We start from the raw sequence: 27,663 nt of genomic DNA on the forward strand, positions 1-27,663 counted from the left end.
GTAGATAGACTCGAAAAGACCTTCAACATATGCAAAACGTGGGAAACCAGTTGAATAGCTTGACCGGAGATGGCGCGTGTTGACGCGAAAGTCCCGAATTCGGGCTTACACAGTATGCACCTACGACGCAACCGAAACTGTACGCGACACACGGCAGGCTCGGCACCGAATCGGGACATTATGACCAAAGGTAGTATTCGGACTTGTCGACTTGGTACGGAATCAAATCGATGTTCGCCAGTTCGTCTGCTTGGGGGACAGTGTCGGTTAATGCACTCTTGACTTAACACGCACCCTACGCGGGACGTTCTTGGTCGAATTCAGAGCAGTTGAGCGAAACACCTTATTGTCTATTTCGCTTGATTACCCAAGTCTGTATTCAAGGAGGACTGCGCGCAGTGATCGGCGCAGGTCCCCATCATGTTCAAATTCTTTGATTCGTTTATGTTCGACTTCGAGCTCACCCGGCTCCTCGGCAGCACATCGGCCGGCGGCTGCGAAGCCTGCGAGTTTCTGACCGCCGTGGGAAAGATCAAGAAAAACGATGCCGAGTCGTGGCATGACGCCTGGCAGGAGCAGGGAGAGCGGGCCGAGGCCATCGCCGATGAGGCCGCCAGGGACGGCCTCAAGGCCCTGGCCAGGAACGGGTACCTGCGCGCGGCAAATTACTACCGGGCCGCATCGTACCTGTTCTTCAACGACGATCCAAGGGTCGTGCCCATGTCCGAGAGGTCGGTTGCAGCCTTTGTGCGCGCAACGTCCTTCATGGACGGCGAGGTGCTGCTGGTGGAGATCCCGTATGAGAACGGCATCAGCATGCCCGGGTACTTGTATCTCCCTCCCAGGGAAGCGCGATTTCCCGGCAAGATACCGCTCCTGATGTACTTTGGCGGAGCCGATTCGACAAAGGAGGAGCTGTATTTCCTGTTCGGTGACTCGGGTCCGCGGCTGGGCTACGCCGTCCTCTGCCCAGAGGGCCCCGGCCAGGGCCTGCTGCTGAAGAAGTCGGGGCTTCCCCTGCGACCCGATTTCGAGGTCTGCGCGGACAAGGTGCTGGCTTTTGTTGGCAATCTGGCTCAATCGCGGCCAGAGCTGCAGCTGGATCTAGACAGGATTGCCGTAGCGGGTGCCGTCACCGGAGGATACTTTGCCCTCCGCTCTGCCACCGACCCTCGCATCAAAGCGTGTGTGTCTATTGACCCATTCTTCAGCATGTTCGAGCTGGCAATGACCCGTGCCCCTCAGTCCTTCGTCAGCTTGTGGGAGGGCGGCTGGGTCCCCGACAGCTTGTTCAACTTCACAGCGGGCCTGCAGAGAATGACAAGCTTCCAGGCGCGGTGGGAGCTCGCACTGGGCGCGAGCAGCATGGGCGCCGAGTCGCCCGCCGCCATGCTGCGACGCTTCAGAGACTTTTCCCTCGACAACGGGAAGGACGGCAAGGTCTTGGACAGGGTGACGTGCCCCGTGCTTCTCACGGGCCCCGGCAGTGGTCGCGAGATGTACTCGTCGGCAGAGACGGGGGCGGTCAAGATCCACAAGTTGCTCACTAATGTGCCGGAGAGGAACAAGGAGCTCTGGGTCCCAGTGGACGAAGCCGACGGCGGGTTGTCGGCCAGCATTGGAGCGTGGCCCTTGTTGGCGCAGAGGAGCTTCCAATTTCTAGACGCGCATCTTGGCATTGATCGGAAGAGTACGAAGGAAAGCAAATAGGTTTACTTGGCTGTATTAAACATGGTTCATGGCATGACGTACCTGCATTATTACCGAGAATTCTTCTTCATTCAAGCACATGACGGTAGACATGATCATCTTCGCAAAGTGAATACCATCTTATTGTAAGAGTTTTTGCAGTATTGGAAACTATCATAGTGTCCTAAAACACGGATAAAGTGTCTATCATGTCTCTTAACAGTGCTTAAAAAAGCCAGTCTGTGGGCCTGGCTGTCTTTTGTAACTGACAACACAATCAAGCAGATAAATAAACATTCCCTATATTGGTGAAATTAGTGCAAGTTAATATTAGAAATTCAAGCCCTTACGAATATTAGTTTGACACCCTGTGAGTGTTTTTTAAATGTATCAAAACGCCAATCAAGGAAATTCAGAATTCAGCCATTCCACCCTGCGCCAGAGTAGACCTCTGCAAACGGGCCTGGCGAGCCTAACTTTAGGCTCGTGGCCCGGCTCGCTAAAGCTCGCGAGCTTTTTTAGGGTATCCGGCTCGGCCCGTCTAGAAAATATGGATATCCATGGATATCCACGGGGTTTTCCTTGGCGGCATAACTTTTTGCGCTTAACCTATTTTATTGTGTATAAGTCTGATGACTAATATTAAACCATAGTTAATAAAAATATCACACCAAAAAAGGACCGCGAAAGTTATGCACGTCGATGACGTTAGAGAGAATACCTATATTCTAGTAACAGATTAAAGTTTGGATATCCATGAGCTTAAGGCCAGGCTCGTGGCCCGGCTCGTAAAAGCTCGCGAGCCTAAAATAAAGGCTCAAGCCCGCCTCTTGCCATGGATATCCATGGGTATCCATATGGATAAATGCTGTTTGCAGAGGTTTACGCCAGAGAAAGTGCAGAGAAAGTGCAACAAAAGACATGGCCTTGCTTCGGCTCCCTCAAAAGCTATGCCGAATTCACCTAAACACCTACTCTCCCTTGCGCAACAACAGTTTCTGTCCGATCAGCAGGCCACCACTCTCGTCCGCATTGCGCAGGAACTCGCCCACCAGCGGATTCATGCCACTCCGCACAGCGCCATCCACCCACTCGCCCATGGGCAGCGACTCCAAGTCTGCACCCCCCTCGCCGTTGAGCAGGTCACGGATGCTCTGCACGGGGATGACCTGGTCGCCCGCATGGTGCAGATACTCAACTCGGGCGGCCGGCGACGCCGCCTGCAAGACCGAGCGACCGATGCCGCCAGCGGCATTCTCGAGAGACACCAGATCCACGTAGCCGGTCCAGCGGCTCGAGTTGGGGAGCGCTTTGGTCTGCGACCCGTACTCTAGGACGTTGGACAGGATGTCGTCGCCCGCCTCATCGCCCATGATGGCCGACGGCCGGTGGATGAAGACTGGCAGGCCAAGCTCCCGGGTCGCCTTCTCCAGGAACACCTCGCTGGCCCACTTTGACGCCGCGTAGCCGTCTGCGAGCCCGGCGCCGCCTTGCTGGGGCGGGAAGCGCGCGAGCGACTCGGGGGCCAGCGTGTCGGACTTGTTGAACTTGCCCGCCGTGGCAGTCGACACAAAGTGGAATGGGACGCGGCGGGCAGACGCGAGCCGCACGAGCTCCTTGGTGGAGGAGAGGTTAGGGGCCCGGAGGGAGCGGTAAGTCTTGAGGAAGGAGACGTCTGCGCCGTTGTGGATGATGGCGTCTGCCGAGGCCGCGATTGACTCGACCTCGGCTTCCGAGAGCCCGCAGCGCGGAAGGGCAAGGTCACCCTTGTGTAGCACGACCTTGGGGGAGCTGGCAAACTCGGCCAGCTTGCTGGTGTCGCGGATGGCGATGCAGTGGATCTTGCTGACATTGGGGGAGTCGACGAGGAGTCGAAGCAGGGCGCTACCCAGGAGACCAGTCGCGCCGCTCATTACCACAATTTTAGGAGACATGCTGTTTTGTACTGCCACTGTCGGGACTTGCTGTGTGCGGGCTTCGAGAAGGTCTTCGGGGATCGCCGTCTCAGCCGCCCAGTCTATCGCGGTATTGGCATCCGATGAGAGATCCTGGATCATTGCTGCCATGGCACCCAGTGTGCTGTTCTCAAACAACTTGATCAGGGGCAGGTTGGCTTGAAACCTTTCGTTGACGAGCTGTCGCAGCTCGATAAGCAACATCGAGTTGCCACCGACATGGAAGAAGTCGGAAGCGGTGTCGATTTGGTGCACCTCCTCCAGCTGTTTTGGCAGCGTGTCTCGCCAGATCTGACACAGTTTGGACTCGGTCTCTGTAAGCTCTTCTCCTGTCGATTTTGGTCCCTGGGATATGCTTGGAATGGCAAGTCTTTGGAGGGCTTTCCTGTCGATTTTACCGGATGCATTCAGGGGCAGGGAGGGGACAGGGACGATGGCCGCGGGGCGCATGTACTGAGGCAGGGGCAGCGAGGCGGCGAGCTTGCGGAGGAACTCGACTTCGTTCTCCGCTGAGGCATCCGATGGCGACAGCACCGCATGCGCAATGAGGAGTGCTGGGTCACCACGAGGCGTGACGACCACCGTCTTAACCCGTCCCTTGGCTGCGTCCAGGATAGACTGCTCGACATCTTGCAGTTCGATGCGTAGACCTCTGAGCTTGATCTGCGTGTCTCCCTCCATGCGGCCAATGATCTCCAAGGTGCCGTCAGACCGGAGGACGCCCTTATCTCCAGATCGGTACATCCTGGTCCATCCGTTTTGGATAGCCACTGACGTCGGCATAGGGTCCGTCAGGAACTTCTTCCGCGACTCCTCGGCATTGTTGATATAGTCTATGGCCACACCAGCGCCGGCAATGCAGACTTCTCCGGACCACCCGACGGGCAGGACGCTTAGGTTCTGGTCCATAATGTAGATACCGTAGTTCGGAAGGGTCCTACCGGCCGGAATATGCCCGTCCTCTAGGTGGCTTCCTAGGCTGAGATCCATCTCGCTCGAAGAAAAGGAGCCCTCGGTCGGGCCGTAGGCATTGAAGAAGTGGAAATCGCGTCCGAAGAGGCCGCCGAGCTGGCGGAAGCACTGTAGCAGCTCTGATGGGAACTTCTCGCCACCGGCCGTCGCATATCTCCAGTGTGTGCTTTGGGAGAGGCTAGTTGCGCCGTGCCGGAGCCAAGCGAGATATTCGGATGGGGTGCCGCTTGTGTAGGTGATGTTCTGCTCGCGCATGATCTTGGCCACCGCAACAGGGTCTTTGCGAAGAGCCTCGGGAACGATGACGAGAGTCCCGCCATTGGCCAGGGCCATGAAGGTCTGGTTCAGAGACATATCGAAGCCCACCGAGCTCTGCTGCAAGACTGTCTCCCGCCCAAACCTATGCGTGTGCACCAAGGCCTCTACGTGATTGCGTAAACTGCCGTGAGACAAGACCACGCCCTTCGGCACCCCGGAGGTGCCACTGGTAAAGAAGACCGCTGCCGGGTCACTGGCCCGGGCGGGAACCGTACGGCGAACTAGATTTGCGTCCTGGATGCGGAGAACATCCACAACGGCGACAGAAGTTGAAAGGCCCAGGTCTGCGGTCTGAGCAGCTGTCGTGGTGTTGGTGAGCAGAGCCGAGCACTTGGACTCTTTGATCATGGTACCGAGCCTTGTTGTTGGGATGTTGAAGTCCAGAGGCACGGCGACGGCGCCAACCCGCAGGATGGCAAGCAGGGAGGATACAAAGTGGGGAGACGGCTCCTGGAAGATGGCCACGACCGAACCGGGCTTCGTGTTTGCCTCGAGAAGGGCGGACGAGACCTTTTCAACCTCTGTATCGAGCTGCTGATAAGTCCATGATTTGCCGTTGCAGTCTCTGACTGAAACACTCTTAGGGTTCTTGGCAATCATCTCGTCGACGCGGTGCACCAGAGTCTCCGGCCACTTGGAAGGCATCATGGGACCTGTAACAAACATTGTTAGTACTGCACCGTCTAGGCCTAGGTCATGAACGTAGAGAGGTGACTTGGAATATGTGGACAGGCAGCTAACTTACCCTTCCCAAGCCGGATTGCATTGCTGATATCCTCGCTTGAGAACAATGACACCTGCTGGAGCTCCTGATCGCAAGACCGAGATAGGTCGTTCAATAGGGCGAAGTACATATCCATCAAGCGAGATGCATCGCTATCAGAGTACAGGCTCTTCTGCACCATGAAGGAGACGCGAGTGTCGCCTCCGGGGTTCTCGATGATGTCCAGGGACAAGTCATAGCCGGCTCTGGGAAGCTCCATCGCCGTGACTTCCAGCTCGGCATTATCAAACCGTCGCTTCTCGCTTACACCCTGACGGTAATTGATGAATGCCTGGAAAAGGGGGCTAAAGGCCGTCGACCGCTCGCAGTTCACATTTTCGAGCAGGATATCGAATGGCAGTCTCGAATTGGACATGGCGGAATAGGCCTTCTTGCGCGTTTGCTTGAGCACCTCGTCAAACGACTGCTTGTTGTCCAGCCGGAACCGGAGCGGTAACAAGTTCAGATACATGCCGATGCTCCTAGCGACCCGGTCGTCCCAGCGGTTGGCGTCGGCCATGCCGATGTTGATGTCGCTCTCGCCGAAGAGCTTAAACAGGAGCACTTCGAACACGCCCAGGTGAAAGTGGAAAGGATTTGCCTTGCGTTCACGACACGCGCGCTGGATCTGGTCCGCAAGCTGGGAGCTTATGGTACGGGTCACCGAGTTGTGCGCGTTCGTTGTGAGAGGGGCGCGTTTCGTTGCCGCCGAGAAGGGGAGTAGAGGAATGGGTGAGGGCGGTTCTGCGAATTCCGACTGCCAGTACTCGATCTCACGTCGCAGGGCGCCCGATGTCAAGTCCTCGCGCATCTTTTCGGAGTAGGCTGAGTACTGGTATGCCGGCTCGGAGACAAGGTCTTGGCCGTTGTAGGCTTTCTGTAGATCGTCTAGGATGACCTCCAAGCTGATCCCATCCACGATGATGTGATGGGCTCCGACGAGGAGGTAGCTCTTGGTGGGTGTCAGACCGAGTTGGATGATGCGCATGCATTCGCCGTGCTCGATATCAAACACGTAGTTCTTGAGATTTTCAAATTCGTGAGCCACGCGCGACTCATCGCCAAGAATGACCGTTTCTAGACGCAGAGACGATGTTCCCAAGATGGCCTGCACGGCCTTCTGGTTCTCGTCCACAAAGAAAGAGGTGCGGAAAGACTCGTGGCGGGCCGCAACCTTCTGGACTGCGCTCTCAAGGCTGCCGATCCTGATGGTGCCATTGATCTGGAGGCATATGGTGCTGTTTGCCGTTGTCTGGTCGTCCATCATGTGCTTCTGGAACCAAAACCTGGACTGACCGGGAGACACTGGCAGAACCTTGTCAAAGGATGGCTTGGAGACCTCGGTAGAGTCTGCCACTGAGGCAGACGTGGCAGACGATGACTCTTGCTTGTCTTGGTCATCGTCGCCCGAGTTACTTGGGGTCGACGAGTTTGCGCTGGTTTCTGGAACCGGGGTTAACAGCAGGGTCGAATCGGGCTTCGCTGCTTCGGGACTCAGCAAGGAGTTGGTTTCACCCGGTGCTTGGCGGGCAGGCATGATCGCCACGGCGTCCTCGAGCAGCTCTCGGACCAGGCCGCCGGACAGGATCTTGAACACGGGGACCTCGATCTCGAGCTCCTTCATGAACCAGGAGCGAATGTCAACGGCGACCAAAGAGTCGACGCCGAGATCGTCGATTGTCGACGACAGAATTTGGGTTGCCTCCCTGTCGTCTGGAATATGCAGCATGGCGCGAAGCTTACGGACGAAGCCGTCTATAAAAGGGTCAGTTCTGTGACGTAGTGCCCTTCAAGACAAACAGGCTTACCTTGCACAATCTCGTAAACCTCTTCCTCCGTGGTAGCCTCAGCTAGTCGCATGTTCACAGACGCGTCAGCCGCTTTCTTGGTCGGCTTCCTGTCACTTTCGGAATCGTTCTGAATACAGTGTTGGAACCGGGGGAACTGGGGCCAGCGGATGATGACATGTTCCAGATCATACGTCTTCAACGCCGTCATAACCTCGGGGTTCCGATTAGAGTGCGGGTGAGACGCCAGGATGGCCTCACCAAAGCAGAGGTGGAATTCCCTCTCGGAATACATCAGGAAGCCGGCCTTGCGAAGAACGTCGTGCACGGATTCCTTCATCATCTTGTTGCGGTTGACATACCCCACACCCATGACGGCGCCGATGTGGAGGATCGACGCGGCCAGGCCTTTGCTGCGCCGCTTGCTCGCCAGCGCCGTCATGAACGAGTTGGCGGCGCTGTAGGCCGCCTGTCCACGGTTGCCGGCGATGGTCGCTGCGGAGCCGAAGAAGACAAAGAAGTCCAGTGCGTCCGCACGGAAGATCTCGTCCAGGTAGATGGCTCCGTTGACCTTGGGGCCCAGGACCTTGGTCATCTTCTCGAGCGGCATCTCGGAAAACGCGACGTCGTCGAGAACCATGGCGCCGTGAGCGATGCCCGCAATGGGAGGGAAGTTTTGGCGTATGCGGTCCACAAGCGAAGTAAGAGCAGCCTTGTCAGTGATATCATTTGCAACAACCTCCACCCTCACTCCAACTTCGGTCATGTCCTCTAGCCACTTGGCATCGACCTTGGGAGTGCGACTCGTGAGCACTATGTTTCGCGCTCCGTGCGTCGCCATCCAGTCGCAGATGGATTGCGCCAAGTCGCTCGTCAGCCCAAACATGACATATGTCCTGTCACTCTTGAAGCTGACGAGGCTGTCAACCGTGGTAATCTCCACTGGAACTCTTGCTTCAGTGGTGCTGGTCCAGTCCAAGATGGCCGCGTCGACTTTGGATCCTGCGACTAGTTGTTCCGGCGTAATGGTCGGTAATTTGGTGTTCGAGTCACCAGAAAGGACCGTGTTCTTCAACGACAATTGCACTGCGCTATCCAACCTCGAACGTAGATCAGCGACGGTGAAACCCCCGAGCGTGCTGTAGCGCGGGTATTCCCGTAAGTGTCGTCCGAAGGCACGAGTCGGGCAGAGAGGAGGCAATCAATGCGCCCAGCCGATCTTGGGCATCCTTGGAGGCGTCGATAAACACGGCAACACCATGAGGTAGCAAAGACTGCATCTCTCTCCTTTGAGCGTAGGAGTCAATTGTGATCCATGGGCCGTCAGTGGCTGATGCAGACGAGGTGGTAAAATTGACGGTCACGTTCAAGTTGGATGCAGCCGCGACGAGGCTGGATGCCAGCTCCCGAGATGGCTCATGAATGAGCAGCATCGAGTCTCTCCTGCAGACGGACAGCATGTTCTCGACACGTAGCAGATTTTCCAGCTGGGAGAGGAACTGGGGCTCGCTACCCGCCGGCACCTGCACCTCGATTACGTTCTCAAGTGCGATCCAAGCATACGAGCCGTTGTTGGGCGCAATAGCAACCACAGACTTGCCAGTCGCCGTGCTGGTGCCGAGGACTAGGTAGGTAGGCTCGAGAGGCTTTGCGAGTACAGGCGCCAAGAGCGAGTGTCCGACTTTGATGAGAACATGCGAGGAGTCATCCGCAGCTGTGGACATTCTGGGTTGGAGCGAGCTATCCAGAGCGAGATGCGGCTTGGAGGAACTGAGCGAGAGGCTGACCGGAGTGGCCCGCGGGTCGATAGGTTTGTGTATCGTTCGCTTGGAAGCGTTCCACCGGTCGTTGGCGGCCGTGTCATGATAGGCGCGAGAAACCAAAATCTCCCCGTTCTCGAGGGCGAGCTCCTGTTCCTGCGTCCACAGAATTTTGTCGATGTTGCCATCCTTCTCCCACGTGGCGGCATATCGCAGACGGAGAAGCTGCTCCAGAAGCTGTCGCGGGTCGGGCTTCGCGCCGCTGGGCAGGTCGAGGACTTGCGAGACCAGGTCAGGGTTTTCCAGCATGACGGTCCGGATGAGGCCGATCGACATGCTCATGTACGGCTCCTCGGATCTGCCTCCCTGTGTGACCCATAGGACTGTCCCCTGCGTCTCGAACAGCCGCTGCATCCCCTTGAGCGTCCGCTCCGAGAGCGCGCGGAAGACGGGCTCGTCAAGCTCCGTCAGGCACAGGATTGCACTGTTAGGGGCTGCTATGGCAGCACCCACCATGTCTCCGAGGGTCTTGAAGACGGTATGCTTCACACCAAACGGCTGCACCAGCCGAGTGATTTGGTCGATGAGCTGGCTCGTTCCCAGAGTCTGGCCGCCGACGAGAACCAGGTCCCATTCTACCGCGTCGGGCATCCTGAACGATGAGAGTGGCTCGCGGAGCAACGAGACGCGGTCGTCAATGGCTTGTGAAACCATGACAGTCAGCGTGAAGGGGAAAACATCGTGCTCGGGCGTGGCCGTGTCGACGCCCGAGAAGCCGCACTCGAGCAGCAGCTGGTGCCACTCGAGCGTCGACACGCACGGCGACAGCTTCCTCCCGTCCGCCTGGCCCAGCCACCAGCCCGGTGTGGCAGAGAAAACGAATCCGGCACGGGTCACTTCGTTGTTGGGGATTTCCATGAAGACCAGATAACCGCCTGGCTTCAGGAGCTTGCGCGCATTGGTCAGGGTCCGGCGGAGGTCTGAAGTCGCGTGGAGGACTAGCGAAGCGACGACCAGGTCGTACGAGTGCTCTTCGTATTCCTGGGCCGCGATGTCCTTCTCACAGTCCAGTATTCCGAAGATCATCTTGCTGCCAAGGGCGTCAAATACCTCCTGGGCAGTCTCGAAGAAGCTCGCTGAGATGTCGGTGAAGGTATACGAGGCGAACGAGCGGCCAATCTCGCTCATGATCACCTTTGTGGCTCCGCCGGTGCCGGCACCGATCTCGAGCATCTTCATGCGTGGGTACCGATGAACGAGTTGTTTCACGGTCCGGCCGAGGGTGATGGTCACTTCTCGGATGCCCATGGCAACCTCGTAGAAGCGATCCAGCAGACCGTCCTTGGTCATGTGCTCGAGAATCGTCGTCTGGCCTCTAAGCACAGCCGGCAGGGTGTCACCCACGACACAGCAGAGCTGCAGCTCTGTCCTGTGCGCCCATCTGTGTGAAAGTCAAAAGTCAGCATCCCTTACATCTCGATTTACCAAGTCTTGATCGATCGTAGGATTGTCCCACTACCTAGTTCGCACAAGGACGGGGAAAGGTAGCAGGAAACTGGTAGAGTGAAAGGACTTACCTGGCTTTCAAAGCCGCAATGTCGGCATAGCTGTCATCAATCCACTTCTTCTGGGCGAACTGCCTCGTCCCAGCCCTAGTGGTGTCAATGACATCTTGGTAGAACGCAAACGCACACTCAAAGTGCCACTCGAGGTTCATGGTCTGTCGGACCTCGGGCGGGAACTGGGAGGTGAGGCTCTGCATGTAATGCAAGGTGACCCTCTCCAGAGCCTCTGCGAACTCGTAGTCCTCGGCGGTGGCCCTGTAGCCCGCCATGGCCAGGTCGCCGTTCGGGTTGAGCGGCGCCCACGTGTACTCGGTGAACATCTTCTTGTCCGCGTCCGCCGTAGGCTCGGCAAAGGCGACGACCTGGATGCCCTCCATCTGGACCAGACCGGCCCCCTCGTGGGTGTAGATGTCGGCGTCGCCGCGGAGTCGCCTCGTGGTAATTGGGTTCTCCGTCAGGTGCGCACAGGACGTCACGCTGCTGCTCTTCGGTCCGAGGCACTGCTCGCAGAGGCCGACGTTGACGCGGAAGCTCTTGATACCGGTGGGGACGTGCAGCTGTTCGAAACTGCCGTCGCCTGGGAAGCAGTAGGCCAAGAAAATGCCCTGTAGCGCCGTGTCCAGCATGGCGGGGTGGAGCAGCATCTGTGTCGGCTCGTCGTCCTGCGGAGGCACTGCGATGACAGAGGACGAGTAGTTGAGCTTTCGCTGGATCGAAGAGAGCGACCGGAAAGGTCCGGTATAGCTGTAGCCAAGGGGTTCCAAGAAGCTATAGAACTGGTCCTCTGAGACGTCGGCGAGGTTGGGGGGATCGCTCTTTCGGGACGGGAGCCATCGCGCGTGCGTCTCGCCCAGCGTGACTCGAAGTCTGCCGGTCGCATGGGCGGACAAGAGTTCCATCTCGACGTTGGTGGATGCATGATAGGAGAACGAGGCGACAAAGCTCTTGCCGCCTTCCTCCTTGGTTATGCTATGCAGTGAAAAGACAGTCTCGATACCGGTGTCGTTGTCTCCAAAGACGAGCGGCTTTCCAAGGCTAAAGTCCTCGATCTCGATCAGGGCGATATTATTGTCGGGCGACAGGAACCTACCGGCCTCTACAGCGGTGGCAATGTATGCTGTCGCCGGATAGATGACCTGTCCCTGAAGCTGGTGGCCGCGGACCCACGGCATCTCGCTCAGCTTGAGTAGGTTCCTCCAGCGAATCTCGTCCTCCGTGGCATCCGGTAGTCTCGTGCCTAGCAGCGGGTGCGGGGGATTGTTGGCAATGGCCTGGACTCTAGACGAGCGGGATTCGTGCCAGTAGAACCTGTCATGGTCCCAGTGGTACGTGGGGAGATCTTTCAGAAGCTCACGGCCATTCGTGCCGGATGCCGTCGAGTCTACCTCCCGAAAGTTAACTGGCGAAGGAGAAAATCGGGACCAGAGTGCGCCGAGAGCATCGCCGAATGCCTCGATGTCGTCCTTTCCACGATTCAACAGGCCCGCATATGGTATAGCCTCCCCACTGTCGCTGATCTCCCGAAGCGTCGCTTGAACGGGACCCTTCAATGCGGCATGGGGACCGATCTCGATGGCGAAGTCGAATGGGCCTTGTGCAGCAGCAGCAGTTTGGACGGCCTGGGTGAAGAGCACGGGCCGAAGCAGGTTATTCACCCAGTACGGCCCCGAGAGATCGCGATCGTCCTGTGCGTCACCGCTCATCTCCGTGTCCTCGTACGTGCTGGAGAACCAGGGAGTGTCTCCTGTCACATGTCGAGCCTGGATACCACAGCCCTTGAGTTCTTCGAGGAACCCAGGTGCCACCTTCTTCATGTGTGGCGAGTGATAGGCTTTGTCGACCTTCAAGACCCTCGCAAACTTACCTTCATCGTGAAGGATCTCCCTCGCCTCTTCAATGGCGTCGCTGTCTCCAGAAAGCGTAACACCCGTGGGTGAGTTGTACGCGGCGACGCACAGATCACGACCCTCGAACATGGGCAGGCTGCAGAGCTCATTGGCATCCTCTGCGGATGCTCCAGCGGCCATCATGGCTCCGGGCTTGTCGGATGTGCAGATGGTCGAATAGTAGCCTCGGTAGTATGCGATCTTGATGGCCTCTACTTTGGTTATGTAGCCCTTGGAATAGGCTACGGCAACCTCACCGGACGAGTGGCCGACAACCGCCTGGAAAGTGACGCCTGCGCTGGTGAGGAGGTCGTACAAGATGATCTGGATCGCGGTAGAGAGAGGCTGTGCATATGCGGCTTCGGCGACGCGAGACTCGGAAGCATCGCAGGTGAGCTGTTCCAGAAGAGTCCAACTGGGTCGTCCTGGCTCAGGAAGGCGCTGGAGCTCCTGATCTAGGTCCTCGACTATCTTTCTAACGTACGGGCTCTTTACCAGGGCCCTGCCCATAGACGGCCACTGTGCACCCTGGCCGGTAAACACGCCTAGGACGCGAACGGGGTGTGACAGTGCCTTTGAACGAGTGCCGAAGCTAGAAGCACTATTGCCCTCCAAAGGTGCGGCAAGGAGCTCGGCAATCTTGGCCTGGAGGTCCGCTGCCGACCCTGCCGCAACGCTGGCTCGCACGGCGTGGTGGGACCTCCGAGCATACAGCGTGTAGGCGAGATCACCGATGTCGACATTTGGGTGAGATTGGAGGTATTCCGAGTAGCCGGACAGGACACCTCTCAGGGCACTTCCAGAAGCAGCTGAGAAATTGAACGGCACGAACTGCGGAGCGGCGACATCCTTGATGTCCCGCGAGGGAGTGACAGCACTGGGTGGCACAAAGTTTTCGATAATAACCTGAAAAGAATGGTCAGTAAGTTCTTGGATATGTGGATTCAGTGCAGAGATTGAGACGCCTAGGTATTTCAACGGCGCTTGCGGTATAAATGTTGCTGGTAAGACTAACATGCGAGTTTGTGCCACCAAAGCCGAAACTGTTCACACTGGCACGGCGTGGAGCGCCATTCGCGAGGGCCGGCCATGGCTTGGGGGCCGTTGCGATCTCCAGGTTGGTGTAGAAAGGCTCGATGTCGGGATGAAGCTTGTTGAAGAGCAGGTTGGGCGGGATCACGCCGTGTTGAACTGCGAGCGAGGCTTTGAGAAGACCAGCCAATCCCGCCGTACCCTCAGTATGACCAACCACGGTCTTTATGGATCCAACATAGAGCGGATCGCTGTGATTGGATGAGATGTCATCGCCGGGGTGAAAGAAAGCTTTGCTGATAGCCTCCGCCTCCTTGGGATCACCTGCCGCAGTTCCCGTTCCGTGCGCTTCAAAGTATTGGCAGCGCTGACCGGGGTCCCTCGGGTCCAGCCCGGCCTTTACATAAGTCTGCTCGATGAGGTCGATCTGTGCAGAGGCATTGGGCATGGTGATGCCCTTGGTCCGGCCATCTTGGTTGACTCCAGTCTCTCGGATGATGCACTCGATCTTGTCTCCGTCTGCGATCGCATCGCTAAGGCGCTTCAAGACCACCGCAGCTACTCCCTCGCCGCGCGCATATCCGGTCCCGTCAGCATCCCACATGCGGGACCGACTATCGGCCGACAGCATGTGCAGCGAGCTCTCGGCGATGTACTGCCCGGGGCCAAGGATCATGTTGGCTCCCGCCGCAACGGCCATGTCCGAGTCGCCGCTTCGCAGCAGCTGCACTGCCTGGTGGACCGCCACCAGGCTGGAAGAGCACGCAGTATCGATGGTCATGCAGGGGCCATGCCAGTCAAAGAAGTACGAGATGCGGTTCGACATGATGCTCCGGGCTGTTCCCGTCGGAACATAGGTTGGCAGGGTGTCGATATCGTTGTGCAGATGTTCAAAGTAGTCGCCAGTCATGAGTCCAACGTAGACTCCAGTGCGAGAACCCACCAAAGACTCAAGAGGCATTCCAGCCGCCTCGAGTGACTCGTAAACCACCTCCATCAGCAGACGCTGCTGTGGGTCAATGGCGGCCACCTCGACGGGCTTGATATTGAAGAAGCCCGCGTCGAAATGGCGGTGGTCCTCATCGAGGAAGTACGATTCCTTAACATGTGTGGTTGAGTGGTGGGTCGGGTTGGGGTGGTAGAAGTTATCGATATTGAACCGATTTTCGGGAACGCGCTTGAGCAGATCGCGCGGCTTCAGCAGAAGCTCCCAGAGCTTGGATCGGCTGCTCGAGGAGCCGGGGGAAACGCATCCCGCTCCCAACGACAGCGATGGCCTCTGCATTGCCAGGCCGCGGAGCGGTGTGAGGGGCGGTCATAATGAATGACAGATGGTGGTACAGTTACAGTACAGTCTGGAAGTTGGTGTTGAAACTCGTTGACGGTCACAGAGCAAACTTGGGATAAGACAGCAAGACACAAATCATACTGAGCGACGAGGCAATGCATTGTTATCTACCATAGAGTCCTCTCCATCTTCGCTAACAAGTCTCACCCAGACTCACCCTCGCTGTCTAGATTTCGGCTTCTCATCTCAGCCTTAGCGCCGGTTGACAACCCTCAAGAGAATCGTTTCGGAGTCAACATCCGCTAGTTGAGACTTAGTGACTTACGGCTCGGGCGCTAGAGACTCGGGTAAGACCAGGCAGTCAGTTAAATTCGGGGCCCTGAAGGATGCGGCTCGCACTTGACGCCAGCATCGAGTTCCTACATGTAACCTCGGGACTTTCTCTATTGGCTTTGTCAACTGAACTCCCGAAGACGAGGGTTCGCCACAATCTCGGTACTAATGGTGGCCAGAGCACGTATTGTAAGTGGAAGGAGTTGGAAACAACCGAACTAATCAACACGGCAGGCAAGTGAAGCTGATGGTCAATCCATTCGGTCATTCGTCTCTACGCCTAGTCGATCCTATAGTAGTCCACCCGCCTACCAAAAAGACTCCTTTTGACTATACAACCGCCGCAGCCATATCTTCAAATATCATCTCGCATCCGGTCGGCCGAGCGAGCTTCACCTCTCTCGGACAGAATTCGCCACCTTCTGCTTGTCAATAAAGACAAGGGTTACCTGCTTCAGCCACGGTAAGTTCCACCGAGTAATGACACTGGAGTTCCATAGGAGTGTGTTCAGAGTCCTAACTGTCATTAACAAGAGCGTGTTCCATTTACCTCTCGGGATCATGTCTCTTCGCGTAACTGATGTCTTGAGCTGGGTGCTGATCGGCTTCAACGTCGTGTCCATGCAAGCCCACCTGACTGACAGGTTCACGCCCGGTTTCTCCAGAAACCTCGCAGAGAAGCTGCCGCAGCACAACAGGGTTCTCTTCAAGTGGGCAGGCGTTTCGGACTCAACGCTGAGGGGTTTTTTTTCTGCATCAACGCAACGCTCGCGACCCTGCTGTTGATACCGAGTCTCCGAACTCTCGGGCTGAGGATTGGATTCGGCCTGCTGTGTGTCGGATTTTACTCCGACCTAAGGTTGGGGGAGAGTCCGATCCCGCATCTTACTCTGTTCACATTGGTCGGCCTTACGATGTGGCTGGGGTAGAAGAATGTCCTTGATGAGGTCAACGAGGGCTGGGGGACTGTACCATGCTTGCTGCGCGCGATGAGCCGGGTAGATCATAGCCGCACTCATGTAGTGTCTCCTGTCGTTGGCCATCTTAGATGCATACCCGGAGCTACCTCAATGCCGGGTTTTATGTCCTGTTCCTTGCCTTTTCATTTCCCTTTTCTCTTATCTTTTTTCTATGGTAGATGCTTTCGTTCCTTTACTTTGCCTATGTAGTTACCTTGGAAAACAACGAAACATGCAAACTACAAAAGTTCCCCTCTTTTTGTGCATTAGAATTCTAGCTTGAGGGGAGGTGGCCGGTCTACTCTATAGTCTCTCTTGCCGCCCCCGTGATTACAGTCGTCTATGAAATCAAATAAACATCTACTACATCGCTTCCCATCATCTTCTCTCTCATCGTCATCCTTCTCGTCGTGGTCCTCCTCATCATCTTCCTTCACTCCGCCTTCAGCGCGCACGCTGGATGAGAGCACCGCTGCCAGCTCTCAGGACAATGGATTCTCACCTTCTCGTGGTGTTCTGTATCAGTACGCATCATCTGATGTGGAAGTGAGGAAGAGGGAATTCAGGAAATCTGGTTTTGACGAACCTGAAGCTTGATGAAAGATCTCAATGTAATTAGGAACTGATATGGAGCTTTTGCTCACGAACCGTATGTCTGTCATAGCTTTAGGGCTCAATATGGACAGTAAACTTGATTAATAATAATAATAATCTTCCTCTTCTCCCGCGTCCTACCCGTCGTCTTCAGCATCATCATCATCATCATCATCATCATCATCATCATCATCATCATCATCATCATCATCATCATCATCATCATCATCATCATCATCATCATCATCATCATCATCATCATCATCATCATCATCATCATCATCATCATCATCATCATCATCATCATCAAAGTGCCTTGAGCGCGGCGGCGATGAAGCACAACCAGGCCGGTAAGTCTGTAATCAACGCCCGGACCCAATTCATCTTGAGCCAAGCCTCCATGGAAACGACAACGTTGCCCTTTGGAACATTGTTCTCGATGGCTGCAATCCGACGCAGGGCCATCCGCAAAAAGAGCATGTGGGCAACGCTGAGAAGTAGACCCCATATGTACCACTTTCTCGAGCCACGTTCAGGATCCGTGGGGACAAGCAGATTGAGAATCCCCAGGATGTAGTTGAGGGGGTAGAAAATGACCAGGACCCAGCGCCATCGAAGGCCACCCCTGGTCCACCAGGCGGGCAGGGTGGAGTTTGCCAGGGGACGAATGGGGTGCTGGACCCAGGTACCAAAGATGAGATGCTCATCGAGAGCAAACATGAGGGTCATGGAGGAACTTAGCGCCGGGCTGAGGCGAAGAAGCCGGATAGAGCTTGCCGCGAGGGACATGGTTTCCTTGGCTAGGTTGGCAGGTAGCTATGATCGGTCCGAGCTTACAAAGTTGACGTGCTTTGCGAGAATCAATCGGGAGGCGGGCGTTGTGAGGTAATAATAAAAAAAAAATCCGTTGTTGTTTTGATACCTTGGCCATCGCTTCCGGAGTCCGATACACACCATTTCAGAAATTCTCAGCTGAGACTGCATTTCGAACAGCCCAGACGTGGTGCGTTTTTCTCGTGAAGTCAGATCTAGGCCCAGCTATAAAAAAAGTCCCGACTGCAACGTAAGCAAAGATTGATTATGTCCGATAGCGGCGAAGGGCTGTTATGTGGAGATGCAGTAAGACCCGCGGCGCCCACGACACGCCTGGAGCTCCGATTCCCTCCACCAGAAGAATCCCCCGAAGATCCTTTTGGCCCCCACGTCTCAATTATCGTCATCTAGGCAGCCATGGTCAAAAGCTTGGGCAGTATTAGTGCAATACGCTCAGTGCGGTAATCAGAACGCGTCTGTAGGTGATGTCCCGTCGTCTTAGGGTGCTGGCGCGCACCGTGCCATGAGCCATGCCTGACCGGCTCATACTTTTTGGGGGAATGTACCATTGGCTGCCAGAGGGATGAGATGATCAATTGTACAGTACATGTTCTGGTTCTACTGCACACTGGAGGAGTTGCCTGTTGACAAGATCGCTTCGATGTTGATAGTTTCACACGTCAATGCCCTTCAGGCTTCCTGGTACACAATCTCATGAAGACTGCGGATCTCTTCCCTCAGTGCTTCAATTCCTACTCTATCTGCCAGACCCTCGCCGTCTGCTTCCCGTCCCAGTACGAGATCAACGAGCTGAGGGGGGATCGCTCTGCCGCGAGCCTTGGTCTCGCATCTCTCGCCACCAGAATCGCCCTCGCAGTCGTTGGGATAGCCGAGCAAACGTCCGATTTTATCTATCAGCCGGAGCACAGCCTGAGTGAGAACAATGATCTGCAGATCGGGGTCTGGTGGTAGCGACACTTCATCGATATGGAAGATTGAGATTGTGAAGAGTGTAATCCGGTGGTGTGTGGCGAGCAGTGCCGTCCGGATCGCGGCAAAGGCGTCTCGAGAGAGGTGCATGAGATTGGTGTGACAGGAAAGCAGAAGAAGACTCGAGGGCATGTCAAGAATAGCACTGTGGGGCGAGTCCGTGCCGTGTAGCATGGCGAGCTTAGCACTGCTGCTCTCTGATCGGACCCGTTTCCGCGGCGGCCCACCTGCCGTTTCTGACGTTCGACGGCCCTTCGGGCCCTCGCTTTCTATCCCTTCGGCTGGACTTAGTAGTAGGCTGGTAGCCACGGTGCTAGACTTGGAGTTGTCGTGGGACTCATACGTGGCGGAGTGAGTCGGCCCCGTTCGCGAACCAAGAATCTCGACGAGCAACCTGTGATATGTCTGTAGGCCGTGCATCATGAAGATCACCGCGTCGGAGATAGTATGGTTCTCATCTGCTGCTGTAGCCAAAGCCGTCGAACTCAAGCCCGGGTGAATGTTCGTGTACTTGCTTGCCATGGGCCTCACAACGCCCAACTGTCGGTAAAGTTGCACGTTCAGGTCCGACAACTCCTTTATTGTTTCTTGGCAGATCGGCCGAAAGAGGCCGTGATCGTTGACTGTTGTTGCGGCAGAATCGGTCACAGCACCTTCGTCCTTGGGGAGACCCAGAATAGTTTGGTCCAATGATAGATCCATAGTTGGATTGAGATAATTTTCCGGCGATATATCCAACGTGTTTTGTTCTCCAAGTGTGGGATCCCCTGAGAGAGAGAAATCAAACGACTCCATATATTGCACCGTGATGCCCCGCAGGAGTGGATCAACTGTCTCATCGAAGTCATGCCCCGACCAAGCGTCCGCGTTCGGGGTGAAGCCCGCAGAGGAGGGCGCTTGAGATGAAGTGGCGGGCAAAGCTGGTGAGCGTGTTGGCTGGGGAGGGTTGTGCGAGCTGCCCGTGGTTTCTCGCTGTTCATTGTCTGTTCTCCTAGGCCTGCCCATGCGCACAGATGAGTCGATGATGCATGTTGCACCAGCTTTCTGGCACCTCTCGCACGGAGCATTGGGGTTCGGCGTTCGAATGCACCGCAATTTCTGGCCTCGACATCTGTCGCACGCCAGCTGCTGGGTTCGTTCTTTTCTTGGGGGTTTTACAATCTCTAACCCTGATTTGAATCCAGAGAAGCAGCTGGAAGGGTCTGAGCGTGGCATGCTTGATACCATAGAGGTCAGAAGATACGAGAAGACAGGACACACCGGTGGTACACAGGCGGGGACCTTGGAGCAAAAAGATAATGGTGATAGTGTGTATTTTATGTCAGACAGGGACACTGGTCACAAAATGCCATGAGGGCAGCTGAAGGCGGAAAGCCCCAAATCCTTTATCTAAGTACGAAGTAGATATACGAGACACATGGCGCGGAAGGATGCGTAAGGCTCCCCAAAATCGGGTTGTCTGACCAACTAAAACACTGTCTGATCTGACCAGCTGCATGTTGGCGACGACGGGTCTATCTTAAGAAAATTGGTGGTCAGCATTACTGGCTGCACTGTCGTTATCGCTATAGGAATGATATTTGACCCCCAAGGTCTAGAGGGAACCCCCGTTTGACTAACGTAATTCCCCACCGAGCGGGCCACATATTTTGATTCTACTTTTTTAAATGCATTTTAACTACCATAACGCCGTGCGTGGGGGCGTGAACAACAGGAGGAGGGGTGGGGGGGAGGAGCTTCCTCAGCCTGCACTGTAAGCTGTAGACTTCGGCACAACCCCTGGGCCCCATGGGGACCCGGATCCAACCCATCATGGCCCCGGGGGTAGCCCCCGGGGCCACGGGGCCCCATATTGGTGCAAACAGACTACACATGCCAAGATTTAAATAATATCATGTTTGATGGCTATTATGTAGGCTTATATTACGGTAATATTTATTTAGTTTTAATGATATCTTATTATTAAAAGATAAATGATATAAATTACCAATAACATAATTAAAAAGTCATACTTTAGGGAAGTTGATAAATTACCGATTCTTGAATCTTGATGTTTAATAACTTATGTTCACCTTGATATATAATTATCACACGCTTTAGTTAACCACTAGTGGTGTGCTAACCAAGCCTCCCGTCTTAGTCAGCCACACTAAACTATCAAACCACACTAAATTGTCAAATTTTCACCTTTTAATCCCATTAGTAGAAAATATAGATATCTATAGATATCCACGGGATTTTCCTTAGTAGTATAAATTTCTACTCTTAAATAAATAGTTAAATAAAATAGATTAGTTAGATACTAAAGTATTACTTTCGCTATTTTATAAATAATGGACAATCGTTAAATCCCTACGTCGATTCCCCTAAGGCCGAACTGGGCCAATTGGCACATTGCAATTTTTCAGTCGACATCTGATCTCTTCGAAGTGGCTTACGAGCGGAAGATAGGGCTTGTAGGAACGCAAGATGCCCATGCCATGCTCATAATGAACCAATGCTCCTTTCGGGTTGTGATTAAAGCGTTCGATCCCCATAAAGACAATGCAAGCAACCAGCACAGCATCAAGGTGCCCATTGTGTTCTCGAAAGTTGATCACTAGTTGAATAGCAATGTTATAATGATGAATGGCGAAATCGCTCTCCGGCGTCTTTTGCTGAGAGTCCTTGTCGAACTGTTCGTACAAAGTACTCAAGGCGACAATCGCATGCCTAACGGCCAGGTCCTGGTGCATCACTCGAGTCACGTCAAAAGTCCAAAATGAGCGAGGTAATGGGCCCGTGAAATTTGGTGCCACGGCCTGACGGTAGAAGTCCAGACTCCTCATCTCCGTGCTACCTACTTCGGGTATGATGGAAGGTCGAATGCGATGTAGGGCCTTGGAAACCCATGACTTGTAGCCGTCACACTTTCTACCTGTTGATATACATCGTAGACAGTGAGGTTGCGTCTCGTCGCACTTGATTCTGCGAATCCTGCGACATGATCAGTTCAAGATCAGACACAGTTTTTGGGTTTCCTACTTGCAAGTGATGCATCCAGTATGAGCTCTGCGGATTCCCTTTCGAGCCATGATGATCGAAGACAATTTTGCGCTCTTTTGGCGTAAAGCTTTCGGAGTACGGGCAAGAGGGGTTTTAAAGAAAGGTTGAGAAGATTCTTTACTCTGACGAAGGATATGGGAATCCGGAATTGCTACTGTGCATGAAATTGTACCTCCCGACCAGCATCTAGATTACACGATTGCGCTTCGGATGGATCATTCAGACTAGACATGGACAAAGTCCGTGGAACTCAAACCATAGGGCTGTCCATGGAGCCTCCGTGAAACCTTAGGCCCGTAAGAAACGTCCTGAACAAGAACCCATCCGGGGAATTTCCCCCTGTTTCTTGGTATAATGATTGTTTCATTTGTTTAATTGAATTTCCGTTATCAACGGCAAAGAGCCTCATATGAAGACCTTACGATAAGTAGCGAAGTAGGATGGTGGGATATTTAGAATTTGCAGTCAGGAACAAGGGATGACCCTGCATGAAGAGAGGCATTCCTCATCTTGTCGATGCCTCATGCGCACCTATATGAGGCACGACATTCTTTGCCCATTCAGAATCCTCGCAGCGGCAAAAGTTCGTAGCTGTACTGTAACCTTCCTATTGGGGTAGCATTTAATCAGGTAGGCTCAGCTGACCAGTATGCCATCAAATACCCTTCCCATTCCTTGCACGGATATTTTTTATACACCCATGAGCCAGTCCATTGCGATGTTACAGATCCTGGACCCAGGTAACTGCAGCTAGGGCTGGACACGATGTCCGAAGGCCTGGCGGTCGAGCGTTTGGTAAGGCTACAAAAATCCTCAACGGGCCGGTCCTCAAAGCCCGGGGCCATGCTCGGTATGAGTTTCTCTCGTGATCGCATCTCTTGATCGCGACCTCGAAGTCATAATCTGAACCAATTTAGAGGTCAGGTCGTAATGGAAGATTTGATAAATATCAGGCGTTGTCGGAGGCCACAACCATAGGATAATGGGAGGGCAACTCGCAGCGATAACTGGTTGGCCTCGTGAACCTAAAACTCAAGTTTGGAAGTCAGAGAAAAGACTGATTAACATTTCGGTTCTGCCCGATCCGTTCTCAAGCAGGGATACCATGGTGAGAGGAACTATCTGTTCGGTAATCAGAATCCGAGTGAGTCATTTGGTCATTGGGACTCGGGGTTCTTTGGACCCAATTGCGCTTCTCGCCCACAATTTCCTGTTGACTAGTATTGGCAGTGTCACCCTGACTAGCGTGACGACTCCAAACTTTCTCATGCACGAGCTTGAACAAAGGACGCATGTTGGACAGACAGGCCGCAATAATACCGACGGCAGGCTCAATGCATGTCCACACGCTCGAGCTCACCTGAGTGTCTTTGAGGAGCCATTATACCGTTATTTCGAAAGGAGATTAGGTCCACTTACAGGTGATATCATTTCCGGCCGTTGAGAGATCAATGAGAGCGACCAGTCGGATAATATCGAAAATAAACGTCCTGCAAAAGGTCAGTTAGTCTGCAAGAAAATATTCGCAAGGGTGCATACAGAAGTCCCAAGATGAAAATTGCAGAAAGACCCATCTTCTGAGCACGCGAAATGGGAGGTTTCTAGATAGTGTGCATGGGCATCACGAGAATGATAGCATCGGTGGCAATATTGGGGATTTGAAGACCGTAGTAGTTTTTCCCGAGATCCATGCATGCGCCTGGCGTGATGGGTATCCAAAGCTTCTTGGTTGGCATGCAAGTGAAGCAGCCGGAGAGAATACCGCATGCTGCCCAAAGAATAACAATCGTTTCCACGATGTTGAGGCCTGCTTCCATGATCTATTGGTGAAAATTAGGGAATGTGTCATCATGTTGGAGCATACTAATGCGACAATCATAAGAATATCATCCACGAAGAGACCAGTACCATTGACCGTCCGGGAAATGATGCGAAAGTCGACCGCCAAAGTTGACAGGACAAATGAAAAGCAAGACGCAGTGATAACTACATGACAAATATTATCATGGTCGTATCCAGGTGTCTTTAGCGAGACAGGAGACATGTTGAGACCGTACACAGCGGAACCCCTAGTCTTTCAAACAAATGAAAGAAGTATGGCAAAGAATTGAAATGAGGATTAGAGGAACTCAATATAAGTCCTAAACTACTAGATATGGACAAGAAACTTTCTAGAGTGGCGCACGAAGCGATAGGTCTCAAATTGAATAAGCCATAATGCCACAGTGACAACCAAGGCTATTTAACTGTTATCATGCCAAAGTGGGATGCGAATGATGGACCTAACCCTTACCTGCGCATCAAGCGATCAGATATGACGATTCCTAATCAGAATACGCTCGATCGGGTAAACATCGACAACAAAGTTCCGGGGAGACTTCAGGCCCCCCACTCTTTCGCTAAGGGATACATCATCCAGAATGGACGGCGACTATCTGGCCAATTGCCCTTCCAGCACGACCTTGCATACAGCAGTCGCTAGTCATGATTCACAAGCGTCCCATGTGGGAATCGGGATCAGGGTTGATCAATCGTGATCGATCCAGGGATTTGGTTCTGTGTAGATCGAGAGCCCGGTGCTGTGGTTCGCCCGATCGTGCGATCGTGGATGCGGCTTGACCTGATCGTCGTGATACGTCTTCAAAGTTTATAACAGGCTACCCGTCCGTTAAAGTTGGGCCTAGAATGAGGAATGATGGATTTTTAGGATCTGCCACTGATGCAACTTGGTGTCAATAAGCCAATTTAGGCGGGGAGATCGCCTGTTTTGTGAATTTACTCCCGGGCTCATCTGGCTTTGAACCATTGATACCGACGTGTAGACGAGGACGAATGCGTGTAACGAGTCCCTAGGAGAAGGCTAGTTGTTTGAGATTCGTCGATCTTTATAATGACATCAAGCAATGAAGTGTCTAGGTGGCGGCCTTGCGATAGATCCCATCTTCAACTCCCAGCACCCTGGTAAAAGCCGGGTTAATCTACCGCTAGGCACCACCAGAATAGACATGTCACCCAAGCGTACAACCGCTCGAAATCTATTTCGATTGCCTGAAAAGAGGCATCGTGCGACCAAAAATGCCCGCTCTACGGATGATTGCCTCGCACAACAGAGACTCCAATCATATACATAGAAATATTGGATTTCATGCTAGTAGGATATAACATCGCTTCGTTATGGGTACAAGTCCGGTCCGTAAGGCTCGCTGTACAGTAAATGAATCATGCTGGCCCACTCTATTTAGGTGGTGGGGGGTAGGTCATTGGCCCAGGGGCCACATAAGCTGAGAACGTTACGCCTCTCTCTATAGCAGCGCGGTTTCGGTGCTCTTCTCGCTTTTGGATTTCCTTCTCGTTCTGAATCAAGGTACAGCAACAACAGCAGGTGGCTCGGACACAATCTGAGCTGCAGTCTCCAGGGATTCCGTAGGCTTTGCGTGTTGTTCTGCGTTGGAGGGCGGTTAAAATGCCTGTAGACGTCAGCAGTTGATTCTATTTGGGGTGAGGGATTAAAAGACTTGTACTGAGACTTACATTGGCAGCCACATAGTAGAGCCATTCCTGTGCAGGATCCATTGCAAGTTTCATATCCCAACATGTTGGTCGGGTCTTCCTGCTTAGATTTTCGGTTGAGACGGTACTGTGTCTTTCCGTAGAGGATACAGGGGCAGAGGATACCAAGGAAGCATGCTGAAAAATTGTTGGAACAGTCACACATCCCGTTGGTCCATCCTCCACCAAATACTTCTTGGTTCGGGTGCATTATTTGGCCAGGTTGGTGGAAGGTACTCAGGTCTTCTGCTGCTGGCCCTGGGGATGAGATTGCAGTCGCTGGAGGAAACGACGGTAGTTTGGGTGACTGTAATGGGTTCACATCGGGTCCAACCGTCATTGTATCGCTTCTAGTAGGGGCATCTGGATTTATCTTCACTGGCAGAGGCCCTGGGGAGTTTGGAGGTTGGTTGTACGTCTCTTGCTGTGTTTGTTGCTGTGGCTGTTGATACGTCTGTTGAATCGCTTGTTGGTACACCTGTTTTTGGTAGGTCTGTTGGTACGCCTGTTGGTAGGTCTGCTGTTGTGGCTGCTGATACGTCTGCTGGTATTGATAGGCATGCTGAGGGTATTGCTGTAACTGAAGTGGTGAATGGAGCGGTGACTGCATGGGCGACTGAACTGGTTGTATATCAGGCTGTGGCTGAGTAGCCTCGGCATAAGGAGCAAAATGCGCTGGGTGCTGGTCTGGCGGTGGGTATTTGGAATACGTAGGAATAATGCCCTCTTGTTGCAAGTGCTGTTCTTTCTCACTCGGAAAGTACTGCGCTGTTTGCTGCTGTACTTCCCTTGATTGCTCGATCGCTGCTGGTTGCTGTGGAGCGGGGCTGGGTTCTGCAGGCACCGGTGGTGTCGAGGTTGGAAACCGAATATGGGAAGGTGGATGCATCTCGAGCGGAGTCTCCATGAACGAGTATCGGGGATTACGGCCCTGTTCATTTTGGGTCTCTAGCTGCAATGGTCGACTCATCTTGGTGGCTGCGACAATGCGGCACCTCGTCTATATAAGAGAGAGAGTGGAAGCTTGTCAAGACCAGCAATGTGCGCTCGACCAAAGTAGCACCGCAGTGGATATTGGATTCACAATCGAATCCAAAACTTGTGGAGAGGGAAGATGATCAGGCAGTTGTTGCTGAAACAGACGCACCTCAAAAGCTTCCCCTGGAGATCATCATGTGCGGGACGCGCTCGGTTAACTAATCTTCCGCTGGCCCACAGCGAAACGATATGCGACTGCAGATCGATAGTGAACGTACCGATTGCAGCATGGAAAGCTCTAAAGAGGGGAAAGCCCGCGCGTGATAAGAGGACATCGGGAGGTGCTAGACCGCCAGGTGGAGATATCCTGAGGGAGACTAAGTTAGAAGTCCGCGGGGACGCAGCAACATGAATGGCTGAAGAGCTCGAGGTTCGTCGAGGAGCTAGTCGTTCAGGGTGATCCTTGCACGGCTAATGCAACTGCTTCACATTGTTGTGAACGCTGGTTGGACTGGGACCCGCCCGGCACCTCCCGTTGGGCGTTAGGGCCGCTCTCGTCACATTTAGCCCATCACACCTCCCGTCACTGTCACTAGCGGCCACGTATGGTTGAGCCATTTATTTGAACTCTCCACTAGGATTGCTCTGTTGATTGTTGGTTTTTGAGGGGTCACATTCGCCCTCTCATATTCAAGTTTTGCCCCAATTCCACGCCCTCTAATTGGCCAACCAATCGGCAGCCTCTTTTGATTACTGTATCGTGAGACCTATTTGACTAAGATGAAAGTTTGAATGGAATTAAGGTGTTCAGCTTGGAAAGGTAAATTCAAAGCAATCAATTAATGGCTGAGCCACCGACGTCATCGATATGTGAGCCACCAAAATGTAACTGGGTATAGATACAGTCCCCTAGACGCCAAGCCAATAGCTATAATTTCAAGCCTAATTCAATTTCTTTTCTCCAACTTTGACAGGGCGTCCTTGACGACGTTGATAATGTAGGTAGCCGTATGCGCCACCAGCGATAAGTGCGATGACCACGACATTGCCTGTTTAGCAGTAATTAGTACCATATTAATCCTTCGGTCTTTCAGGGACAAATAACTCACTGGCAATGAACTTGCCTATACCTCCAAGGGCTTCCAAAGTCTCTCCGACGGCGCGGAAACCCATCCTGAAGATTCCAACGAAGAAGTCGATGAAAGCATGAAGCAGGCTATACACTGTGCCAAACGCCGTCTGGAATACGGAGAATATGACCTCGAATAAAGAGGCGATAAGGTCTTTGATAGAAGTAATAATGGATGACATGTTTGATAGATTAGGAGATCGAGATGATGCGTGGAGGTGTGTGTATGATCGAGGCTGTGCGCCGAGTTATTGTGCA

At 53.7% G+C, this 27,663-nt stretch overlaps 10 protein-coding genes across 10 annotated transcripts; 2 read left to right on the forward strand and 8 right to left on the reverse strand.

The window, feature by feature from the left end:
* Window positions 1–420: 420 nt before the first annotated feature.
* psoB (hydrolase psoB) lies at window positions 421–1,710 on the forward strand (the record flags this gene model as incomplete). The annotated part of the gene is made up of 1 exon (XM_057119710.1): window positions 421–1,710. The coding sequence occupies one exon, from the start codon at window positions 421–423 to the stop codon at window positions 1,708–1,710; it is 1,290 nt and encodes a 429-aa protein (XP_056969265.1).
* A 950-nt stretch (window positions 1,711–2,660) lies between these two features.
* Window positions 2,661–15,012, reverse strand: nrps14 (PKS-NRPS hybrid synthetase psoA; the record flags this gene model as incomplete). Its single annotated transcript, XM_057119711.1, has 6 exons — window positions 2,661–5,587; window positions 5,680–7,452; window positions 7,506–8,623; window positions 8,664–10,685; window positions 10,822–13,601; window positions 13,711–15,012. The coding sequence occupies 6 exons, from the start codon at window positions 15,010–15,012 to the stop codon at window positions 2,661–2,663; spliced, it is 11,922 nt and encodes a 3,973-aa protein (XP_056969266.1).
* Window positions 15,013–16,202: 1,190 nt separating this feature from the next.
* Window positions 16,203–16,391, reverse strand: N7484_009325 (uncharacterized protein; the record flags this gene model as incomplete). The annotated part of the gene is made up of 1 exon (XM_057119712.1): window positions 16,203–16,391. One exon carries the CDS (start codon window positions 16,389–16,391, stop codon window positions 16,203–16,205), a length of 189 nt encoding a protein of 62 aa, XP_056969267.1.
* An 816-nt stretch (window positions 16,392–17,207) lies between these two features.
* Window positions 17,208–17,690, reverse strand: N7484_009326 (uncharacterized protein; the record flags this gene model as incomplete). Its single annotated transcript, XM_057119713.1, has 1 exon — window positions 17,208–17,690. One exon carries the CDS (start codon window positions 17,688–17,690, stop codon window positions 17,208–17,210), a length of 483 nt encoding a protein of 160 aa, XP_056969268.1.
* A 714-nt stretch (window positions 17,691–18,404) lies between these two features.
* On the reverse strand, window positions 18,405–19,919 carry N7484_009327 (Zn(II)2Cys6 transcription factor domain-containing protein; the record flags this gene model as incomplete). The annotated part of the gene is made up of 1 exon (XM_057119714.1): window positions 18,405–19,919. One exon carries the CDS (start codon window positions 19,917–19,919, stop codon window positions 18,405–18,407), a length of 1,515 nt encoding a protein of 504 aa, XP_056969269.1.
* Window positions 19,920–22,839: 2,920 nt separating this feature from the next.
* Window positions 22,840–23,323, reverse strand: N7484_009328 (uncharacterized protein; the record flags this gene model as incomplete). Its single annotated transcript, XM_057119715.1, has 3 exons — window positions 22,840–23,117; window positions 23,169–23,239; window positions 23,289–23,323. The coding sequence occupies 3 exons, from the start codon at window positions 23,321–23,323 to the stop codon at window positions 22,840–22,842; spliced, it is 384 nt and encodes a 127-aa protein (XP_056969270.1).
* Window positions 23,324–23,350: 27 nt separating this feature from the next.
* Window positions 23,351–23,566, reverse strand: N7484_009329 (uncharacterized protein; the record flags this gene model as incomplete). Its single annotated transcript, XM_057119716.1, has 1 exon — window positions 23,351–23,566. The coding sequence occupies one exon, from the start codon at window positions 23,564–23,566 to the stop codon at window positions 23,351–23,353; it is 216 nt and encodes a 71-aa protein (XP_056969271.1).
* A 437-nt stretch (window positions 23,567–24,003) lies between these two features.
* N7484_009330 (uncharacterized protein) lies at window positions 24,004–24,231 on the forward strand (the record flags this gene model as incomplete). The annotated part of the gene is made up of 1 exon (XM_057119717.1): window positions 24,004–24,231. The coding sequence occupies one exon, from the start codon at window positions 24,004–24,006 to the stop codon at window positions 24,229–24,231; it is 228 nt and encodes a 75-aa protein (XP_056969272.1).
* A 752-nt stretch (window positions 24,232–24,983) lies between these two features.
* N7484_009331 (DUF614 domain protein) lies at window positions 24,984–26,268 on the reverse strand (the record flags this gene model as incomplete). Its single annotated transcript, XM_057119718.1, has 2 exons — window positions 24,984–25,216; window positions 25,281–26,268. The coding sequence occupies 2 exons, from the start codon at window positions 26,266–26,268 to the stop codon at window positions 24,984–24,986; spliced, it is 1,221 nt and encodes a 406-aa protein (XP_056969273.1).
* A 950-nt stretch (window positions 26,269–27,218) lies between these two features.
* N7484_009332 (uncharacterized protein) lies at window positions 27,219–27,587 on the reverse strand (the record flags this gene model as incomplete). Its single annotated transcript, XM_057119719.1, has 2 exons — window positions 27,219–27,325; window positions 27,386–27,587. The coding sequence occupies 2 exons, from the start codon at window positions 27,585–27,587 to the stop codon at window positions 27,219–27,221; spliced, it is 309 nt and encodes a 102-aa protein (XP_056969274.1).
* Window positions 27,588–27,663: the final 76 nt, after the last annotated feature.

Source organism: Penicillium longicatenatum (genome assembly GCF_028827895.1).
Source record: "Penicillium longicatenatum strain IBT 33135 chromosome Unknown contig_6_segment0_segment0, whole genome shotgun sequence".
Classification (NCBI taxonomy): Eukaryota; Fungi; Ascomycota; class Eurotiomycetes; order Eurotiales; family Aspergillaceae; genus Penicillium; species Penicillium longicatenatum.